The 9,588-nt window shown below is 44.4% G+C and overlaps 1 protein-coding gene across 2 annotated transcripts in view; it reads right to left on the bottom strand.

Annotated features, from left to right (window-relative positions):
* Nucleotides 1–4,407: 4,407 nt before the first annotated feature.
* LOC119326227 overlaps nt 4,408–9,588 on the bottom strand; it is a 20,445-nt gene continuing 15,264 nt past the window's right edge. For both annotated transcript variants that reach the window (XM_037599917.1, XM_037599919.1), the window contains one exon: nt 4,408–4,885. In XM_037599917.1, coding sequence (XP_037455814.1) covers nt 4,695–4,885 — 191 coding nt within the window. In that variant the 3' untranslated portion in view covers nt 4,408–4,694. The remainder of the gene's footprint in view (nt 4,886–9,588) is intronic.

The raw sequence follows: 9,588 nt of genomic DNA, 5'->3' as shown, positions 1-9,588 counted from the left end.
TCGATGTTCTTAGGGTTCTATTTGATGTAATCTTCTTTTGCGGTGTGTTTGTTGGGATCCGACGAATTGTGGGTTTATGACCAGATTATTCATGATAAATATTTGAGTATTTTCTGAATTATTTTATGCATCATTGTTATAACTTTCTATTTCTCTCTAATCTATCCGTTTGGTTTGGCCAACTAGATTGATTTATCTTGCAATGGGAGAGGTGCCTTGTAATGGGTTCAATCTTGTGGTGTGCTATATCCTAGTGACAATATAGGGGACAAGACACGTATTTGTATTGTTGCCATTAAGGGGAAAACGATGGAGCTTATTCATATTGGTTGGATTTACTTTGTCTACATCATGTCATCTTGTTTAAGGCGTTACTCCGTTTTATACTTAATAGTCTATATGCAAGCTGGATAGCGGTCGATGGGTGGAATAATAGTAGTAGATGTAGGCGGGAGTTGGTCTACTTATCTCGGACGTGATGCCTATATTCATAATCATTGCCTTGAATATCGTCATAACTGTGCGCTTTCTTATCAATTGTCCAACAGTAATGTGTTCACCCATCATATGCTTTGTGTTCAAGAGAGAAGCCTCTAGTGAAAACTATGGCCCTCGGGTCTACTTTTACCATATATAAAATCCAAAAATACCTTGCTACAATTTTATTACCGTTGTTTTATTTTGTATTTTATTTTATCTATCTACCACTATAAGATCTGATCCTTGCAAATAACCGCCAAGGGGATTGATAACCCCCTTGATCACGTTGGGTGCAAGTATTTGCTTTTGTGTGTGTAGGTGTTGTTAATGAGATTCTGCATGGTTCTCCTACTGGATTGATAACCTTGGTTCTTAACTAAGGAAAATACTTATCTCTATTGTACTGCATCATCCTCTCCTCTTCGAGAAATCCCAACACAGCTCACAAGTAGCACCGCGTGTGTTTGAAATCCGACCATTGTACACGTGTCGGTTATCCACTGACCTAGGGTCATTTCGGACATATCATGTCGGGTTGCCTCCTGGCTATAAATGCCCACCCCCTCCACCATAAGTTGGTGGTTGCTCCGAGTTTGTGCACGACTTTTGTCGTTTGAGACCAACCCACCTCTGAAGCCTTTGAGAGAGAATCCTTGCGAGGACATAACCTAAAACACCCAGAGCCCAAAGTTTTTTGAGCATCACTGAAGTCGTTCTGTTCCGCGTGAACTGAAGACTTGTTACACTTGAAGACTGTGATCTTCCAATCGGTTAGGCGTTGCATTCTGAGCATCCAAGAGTCATTGTGTATTGCCGGTGAACGAAGTCTGTGAAGGTTTGTAAGTCTACCTTGAAGACTTGCCTAAGTGATTGGGAGAGATCTGTGGGTGTTAGCTCAAGGGGAATAAGGTGAAGACGTGGTCTTCTGAGTTCAGTCTCAACCTCTCTAACCAGACGTACAGTTGTCACAGCAACTGGAACTGGTCTAACAAATCATTGGTCTTCACCGAGCTACTGGTTCTACCACCTCACTCTTTTACTTATTGTTTAGCTTCGTGAAGTCATTGCATGCTCGTTTTTGTGAAGACATGGTGTGAATACATTCCCTTTGATTACATCTTTGTCTTCACACAATCTTCCTAAACTACTCTGTTCTACATAGTTGTTGTTTGTCTTCCATATCATTGTGTTGTTATTAGACCTTCTAGCATGCCTAGTGCAATTTATCTTTTGATGTATCATGTTTAGTTATTGCTTCGCTTCTGCATCTTCGAAGACATTGTCTGTCTTAAAGACATTCATAAAAAAAATAAGTATTCACCCCCTCCCTCTAGTCGATAACTAGCACTTTCAATGTCGTATCAAATATGCCAACACCACCACTATTGGAAAAATATAGTGTTGGCGCTGATTCAAAATGGCGTGCCGCCAAGTAGAGTTGTGGCCAACCATTTCTCCACTAGAGCAAGTTGCAATGTATTTGGGACTCCGAGCTGCAGCCTGATGATCACGCCTGCGGGAACGGGGATGGAACAAGACGTCTCAATGTCCATCATGGTTTGTTCACGAGAACTATATATCGCTTACCTTCTGCCTAGTTGAAGGTTTTTAGCCGCCCGTACAGTACTGGACCGGCCCATTTTTTAGCACTTGTCCATGCGCTGGTTGTGTGTTTGAATGTGGTTATCTTTGTTTTTCCATTTCTTTTTGTTTATTTTCAATTTCCTTATTTCTTCTATGTTTTTTTGTTTTTCTTTGTTTTTTTATCACTCACTTCGTTTCTTTATCGATTTTCATTGGGTTGTTTCTTTTCTCAGATTTTCTTCTATGTCTTTCTTGGTTTTCACTGTTTCTTTTCTTTTCTTCCTTTTTCTTCAGTTCCTTCTTGTTTCTTGGTTTCATCCGTTTCCTTCCTTTTTCTTTATTTATTTCTTGGTTTTCACTGTTTCTATTCTTTTTGCAATGGTTTTCTTCTTCTCCTTTTCTTTCCCCATTGGTTTCCTTTGTTTCTTTCACTTTATGTTTGTTTTTCTTTTGTTCATATGAATAAATGTTGATCATTTATTTAGAAATGTCAAACGTGTATAAACAAATATTTCTGATGTATACAAAAAATGTAGATCGTATATCAAATAAGTGTAGACATGAAAAATATTTCAAAAAAGTTAATATTGTATATAGAAGTTGATAAACCTGTATATAAAATGTTGCTGATGTTATGAAAAATGTACATTGTGTGTGAAAAAATGTTTATTGTCGCTAAAGAGATTTTAACACATGATCAACATTTTTTATACACGTTTAAGATTTTATAATGCATGATCAACATTTTTTCATACCCATTTAACATTTTATTAAATACATGGACGAAAAAATTCATCCACATTGTATATTATGTGTATACATGAAAAACATTTTTTCTATACACATTTAACATTTTTCAAATGATTGAATAACATTTTTTAAAATAGTTGATTAACATTGTTCAAATGTATGACCAATTTTTTCATACAGTTTGTATATATTTTTTGTATAGATGAGAAACATTTCTTCTATACACATTTAACATTTTTAAAATGCTTGATTACCATTTTTTTAAAATACTTGGTTAATATTTTTCAAATGCATTATCAACTTTTTCATGCACATTGTAAAAAATTTGTATATACTTTTTGTATACATGTGAAACATTTTTCTATATACATTTAACATTTTTAAGTGCTTGATTAATATTTTTCAAATATTTTATCTAAAGTATTTTTTTAAATATTTGGAAGTATAGACCAAATCAAAAAAAAGCAAGAAAAAATACAAAAGGCATGAATAAAAACAGAATTGAAAACAAGCGTGTGGCCTCCCGCGCCCTCATCCAGGCGAGGCTACACTACGTCTCTCTATAAGCGAGACATAGGCGCACCCGATTTGTTGGCTCTCATCGTGGATCTCGGTTCTCAGGCTGCAGGCGATGATCCTATTGAAATTTGGTAGTTAATTAACATGTTCTCAAAATTATATGCAACTACTAGGCAGTAATGTAACTCTTGGTTAGCGACTGCTACAGTTTTTAGTTTCGATGTGAGAAGGAAGAAATTAGGATCTCGAAGGGTCGCTAGCAACATCGCCTTGGGCCGTTGGCTGGTTGGCCACTGCGTTTGCTCATCCCCTGTTCTGCTAGCCTGCTGCGCAGGCTGAACAGTGGTCATTCCATTAATTGCTCGTCTACGCCCCACGATTTACGCATCCGATTCATCAAAGACTCAAAGTACATCATCAGTGGACGAGCCAACAAGTTGATCCGTGCAAAAAGCTAAATAACAGAGCTACGACATGGTTACGAGCAAGAGAAAGCCGAAAAGGGAACAGAGCTACGACATGTCTACTTACCAGAAGTGGTAACGTTTCCAACGGGCCGGGCAGGACCGCATGAGTAGATCCAATTTCAGGCTGGATGGTCCATGGAAGTAGATGTGGAATCAATGTATGATGTGCTCCCGTTTATGAATAAGGATTTGGGCTTATCTCAGACAAAAAAAAATGAATGGGGATTATTTGGGCAACACGACAACGTATCACCTCTGATTAACGCTCCCATCCATGATCCTCCTGCCCATCTTGCCTCATTGATGCGACCAACGACGAGACAAGACAGTTTGGTATGACGAATGGAGGCTGATCTCTTGGTTCTGGGTGCTCCAAAGTTTGCTGGATCAAGTGACTCGGACGCGCACAGAATTTGGCATCTATGCATACTCAACCTACCGCTGTGTCAATATTTTTTATTCAGTAATAGAAGGTGCAATAGCAAATTGTAAGATAATCAGGATATGCCGTTATACTCTTGCACAAATTATCAGACTTTCGGGTAATGTTTGCACCAGGTAATGTTTAAACCAGATTATAAATGCTCATAGATCTCTCCTGATAAAATTACGACTCTCCAGTCCAACCATAAATTCAACCAGGTTTTCAAAAGGCAGATTTTAACATCAACAGACATGAATTGCTACCATCTAGTCAGCTAGCGCTATAACAACTGAACGAATCTCAGGTCTACTTCTCATTTAAGCAAAGCTCAGATGGAAGCTCTGAATTCCAGATGTACACACAACACAACTCCAACGGTAGGCTTACAGGCAGCATGATTTGTTCAAAGAGCAGCATCCGCTGCACTATTTCTCCAGGCTCGCAGCCCCACGGCCGGGAGACACTTCCCGTTATGCTGGTCTATTACCCATGCCACCACTTGGATGATTCATCGAGTCCATAGCAGTGCATTGCGCGGTCGCAGGACGCTGTCTGAGGGAGGCGCCTGTTGATGCTCCGGGGGCTGAAACAGGTGCAGGAATGTGAAAACTGCGCTGGTCTGCCGACCGACTAGGCCCTGCCATGGTTTCCTGGGCAGCACCTGATACATGAAAGAATACATCAGCAAGAGTTGACAGTAAATATGCTTTTCGACGTACCTCCTGGGAGGATTGTAGCATAAACCCTATCTTTTCAATACAAAGAAACGCAAAAATCTCTTTGCGTTTTCTCGAAAAAAGAAAAAAAACAAGTATGAGCAAAACAATACTCCCTCTTCCCAAAATGTAAGGCACAGTTGACTTTTCACGGTCTTCCATGCACTACTTTGACCACTAATATATACTGTACCAAAATAGATGGATTATATATGAATGTAATTGTTATATTTATCTTGCAATGTACTCCCTCTGTAAAGAAATATATTTCTTTACGGAGGGAGTACTGTACTCATTTTATGGACATATTATACGCGAGAATCATAGTCAAAATTGTATAGGTATACTAGACTAGTAGACTTCTAACTTATTACTCCCTCCGTCCCATAATCTAAGACGCTTTTTGACATTAGAGTAGTGTCAAAAAACGTCTTGTATTATGGGACGGAGGGAGTAGATTATTAGATGTTTTTTTTTTGCTATGCAGTCTATCTTATTTATTATCAGTCAAATGCAGAAATATTTAACTACGACCTACAAAGTAAGAGTAATGGATCAATCAAAATCGTTGAATATCGAAATATATGGAGTAAAAGCTAAAGCAATGCATGCAGCTAAATAAGGCATTTCTGGGTGACATGATTGATACTAGAGGGAATAGAGAATAAGGCAACATACATGCATTGACATTTTTCTGAAACATTGTTATCACATTTTTTTTTACAGGAACACGAGAGAAAACACTTCTTTTTTCAATAGATAGGAAACCCAAACAAGGTCCGTTGCAAGCGACAAATACAACTACAGAGCCATCACTCTCACAATACCTACAGTTTTCCACGCCCCCACATCGCTAGGATGGAAGACAAAGAACAGTCATAGTCTTGACTTAGACTCAGAACGAAAGAGCCGGGCATTTCTTTCCAGCCAAAGGCTGCGCAAGACAGGGAGGACCAAGCCGTTTCCCGAGCTTCTAGGACAACGCCAGCCTAGGCCAGCAGTTGATAAGGCAGTCTGAGGTAGATGGGTAAAGCTCGCACGCGCCCGGGCACAAATAGACTGGAACCAAACTCAGGGCCGGCCCTAGGCCATGGCAAAAGGTGAGCTGGCCTAAGGCCCATCTAATAAGGGCCCAAAGCCCAATACATCTACATATCAGAATAAATTACAAAAAAGTGTGATTTGCAGAACATAATGTCAACACTATTACGGGGTGTACATTCCCCGCGCGGGCGCTTCACCACGTTGTATTTATTCAATAGTTGCTTATGGTAGAGCACATGTATCTTATAATCATCATTTGCATCATATAATCATGTGTATTAAGACTTTATTTGCTAATTAAAATTACAGTTTTTATGCTTATGCCTTCATATTTTCATGCTATGAGATATATACCGGTAGAAGTATTCATATTACTCTGTCAATTGTACCTCACTCGCACTAAGGTCTACATGATGCTAGGGCTGGCCCTGACCAAACTTGGTGCCAGAGCAACATTGGATGAGCGGGTGATACAACAACAACTCCACACACCGAGAGCACAAAGGGCACGTGTCATTATCAGCAAGGCCATGGCGCTTCCTCCGCTCCACAGCTTTCTAGGTAAAGAACTTGAACTTGAGAGGAGCGCAGGCCCGCCAAATGAGCTCATGAAGTGGCCATAGTTCACGCGGTAAGCCAAAAGGACCGAGAAGCTGGCTCCAGCTCCCATGCCCGGCAGAAATGATCGGGCATACCAGGCGCAAGCTGGACCAGGTCAGCCACACGGGCAAGCAAGAGCATCGGGGCGATGGCCAGACTAGACAACCCTCCAACGTTATCATCAATCCAGCTGTTGTTGAGGAGTGCCTGAGCTAGCGTCCTAGAATCCATGATCTTGAGGGGAATGAACTCCAACAGATCCGGCGCGATGGATTTGCACAGAGTCCCTCTCAATCCATCTGTCGGTCCAGAAAAGCCAGTTTGCGCCATTCCCAATCTGCACCTTGACCAAGGCATAGAACAGGGTTTGATCTGAGCATGTCAAGCTAAGATTTTCCCACGGCTTGTCCAGAGCCACTTTGTCAAACCAAAGCCAACGCATTTTCATCATCTCGTGCACAATGGAAAAATTCCAAAGATCCAGGCCACCCAAGTGCTTCGGTAAACAAACCAGGCAAAACCCACCGGACGACGAGTCCTTGACGCACCAAAAAAAATCTACAAATCTTTTCCAGGCAAACATTCATTTAGTTCGCAAGGGAGAGTCCATCATAATGTAGCGCCTGCACAAGAAACAAGGATCAAGTGCCCAGCGTCCGCCATAAGATTTCCTTTCCAGGCTGAGATCCTTTTGGCCAGCTTGTCAATATAAGGCTGGAGTTGAGCTTTGGGTTAGTTTTTCATGCGACAGCGGCAGACAAAGGTATAGGCACGGAAATTCCACAACAACACACGGCAGAAACAAGGCAAACCCCAGATCACTGCCCTGACAACGAATCAAGGTGGCCACGCTTTTTTGGAAATTAATCTGAAGACCAGACGCATCCACAAAGATCTCCATAATCAGCAAGGCAGTTTGGATCTCCTGCTTCTCCACAAGGCCAAATGATGAGAGCAACATCATCCGCGAACAGGAAAGCCTATGTCGGATCCCCAAGTGCACCATGGGGCTCAAGAGCCCTGAATCATCCACGGCATTGAACAAAGCCCAAGGATGTTCATAATGATCACGAAGAGCAACGGCAAAAGAGGATCGCCTTGCCGCAACCCTTTACGATGCCAAACCCTAGCAAAGGGGTGCCCATTAACAAGGATCTTGGAGCTCCAAGAAGCAAGGATCAAGGTCACCCAAGAACACCATTACTTGCCAAATCCATGCACCCACAGAACTTCCAACAAGGTCAATTGACAGAATCAAAAGCGCGAGCCACATCCAACTCTAGAAAAAGAGAAGGCACTTTGCGTGTTGATTGCCACCAGCTTAGACATACGCTTCATGAGACGAACAGAGAGTATCAGAGAGAAGATCTTGGCAAAGCTATGCATAAGACTGATTGACCGAAAATCTCCCATGCTAGGTGCCCTCTCCTTGTTAAGGCCATGCCCTAGACCATTGAAGAGGCAGTTAAGAGTGGCTGCCATTATTGAATTCATGCTCCAGCCAACTTATCCCAAAATCCGAACCTTGGGAGAGGGCCGGACATTATACTCCAACACCCCGCGGTATGGAGCTGACCCCCGCGCCGCCCCCCGCTCGGGGACACGGGTGGTACTCCAACCCTAGCCGCCGCCGGGCCGACTCCCCTCCCTCCCTTCCTCCCGCCGCCACCGCCGAAGGACGCCGCCGGCCTGCGCCCGGTGGCCGACGGCGGTGGCGGGGGTTCTCCTCGCTCCCGTGTCTCAGGGGCGGTGCGGGCCCACTATGCGCGTGGAGGCGCGACCGATCTAGCGAAGCGGCGGCGACGGTTGCGGCGATGGCTGCAGCGGCAGCGGCCGATCTAGCAAAGCGGCGGCGATGGCTGCGGCGATGGCGGCGGAGGGCACTCTTGCCTCCCAGCGGGCGGTCTGTGCTGCGGCGGCGCGTCATCCAGCTTTGGATCGGCGGCGGCGGCGAGGGCCTGGTGGACTGCTTGGCGGCACCTCCAGTCAGATCTAATCTGGGCGGTGTAGCCGGCGGTGGTGGTCATCTTCTCCGTCAGAGGTGACCGGCCAAAGGCTGGGTGGTCGGATCTCGAGATCCGTCATCTAGTCCCGGTTGCGAGTTGGGGAGTCAGAGTTGCCGGTGAAAACCGAGCCGATGGCAGGCGATGGCGGCATTTTGCATCGTTACCTTGATGAAGGCATCGTCGTGTAACTGTTGTCGACCCACTCATGCTGCTCCAGGGAAAACCCTAGGATCTGGCTCTCCAGATCGGACGATGGCGACACTGCGGTGTCGTTCCTCTCTTGGGAACATCGTTTGTGGAGCAGCGCTGGAAGTCTAGAGGTAGGAGATGGAGCGGCTTCGTCTTGCACGGAGCTTCGGTGGAGATGTCAAGTCATGCCTGGCCGACAGGTGCTACGCTTTGTCATGCCTGGCTGGCAGGTGCTACGCACGACAGATCTTCCAGAGGCTTCAAGCTGTGTCGGTTGGTGGTACTTGGCGGCATGGTGCTGAGGTATACCGACGGCGACCGCGACGTGCTCAGCAGTTCGCGCGCAGGGAGTTGGTGGCGTTGGGCGCCGTGGTGGCGTAGACGGCAGCTAGACCGAGCAAGGATGATGCGTCAATACAACTCTGAAGTTGGAGTGGTGGCAGTTGGCGGCGGCGGCCTCTGAGAGCGCGTCGGACCGGTGTGTGCCCCATACCCGGCAAGTGGCTTGGTTGGGGCCTCAGGTCTTAGATGTTAGGCTTGGCTGCGAGGTCTGTGGTATTAGGCCCGGACTATCAGCATCCCTTCATCAATTGGATAGGAGTAGCGACATATGTTGCCTAGACGATGGCTTGAGACTTACTGTTGTATTTCTTTGTAAGGTCTTGTGTGAATAATTAATAAAGTGGTTGCATGCATCGCCCAGATGCAGAGGCCGGGAGTCTTCCTCCTTTTCTAAAAAAAATACTCCAACACCCCCCCCCCCTCCCTCACATCTATACTCCTTTGGAGTTTATGACGTGGGCAGCGAA

The sequence above is a fragment of the Triticum dicoccoides genome, chromosome 6B, assembly GCF_002162155.2.
Source record: "Triticum dicoccoides isolate Atlit2015 ecotype Zavitan chromosome 6B, WEW_v2.0, whole genome shotgun sequence".
Taxonomy (NCBI): Eukaryota; Viridiplantae; Streptophyta; class Magnoliopsida; order Poales; family Poaceae; genus Triticum; species Triticum dicoccoides.
Note: the sequence above shows the minus strand (reverse complement) of the source record. Positions and strands in the feature narration are given on the sequence as shown.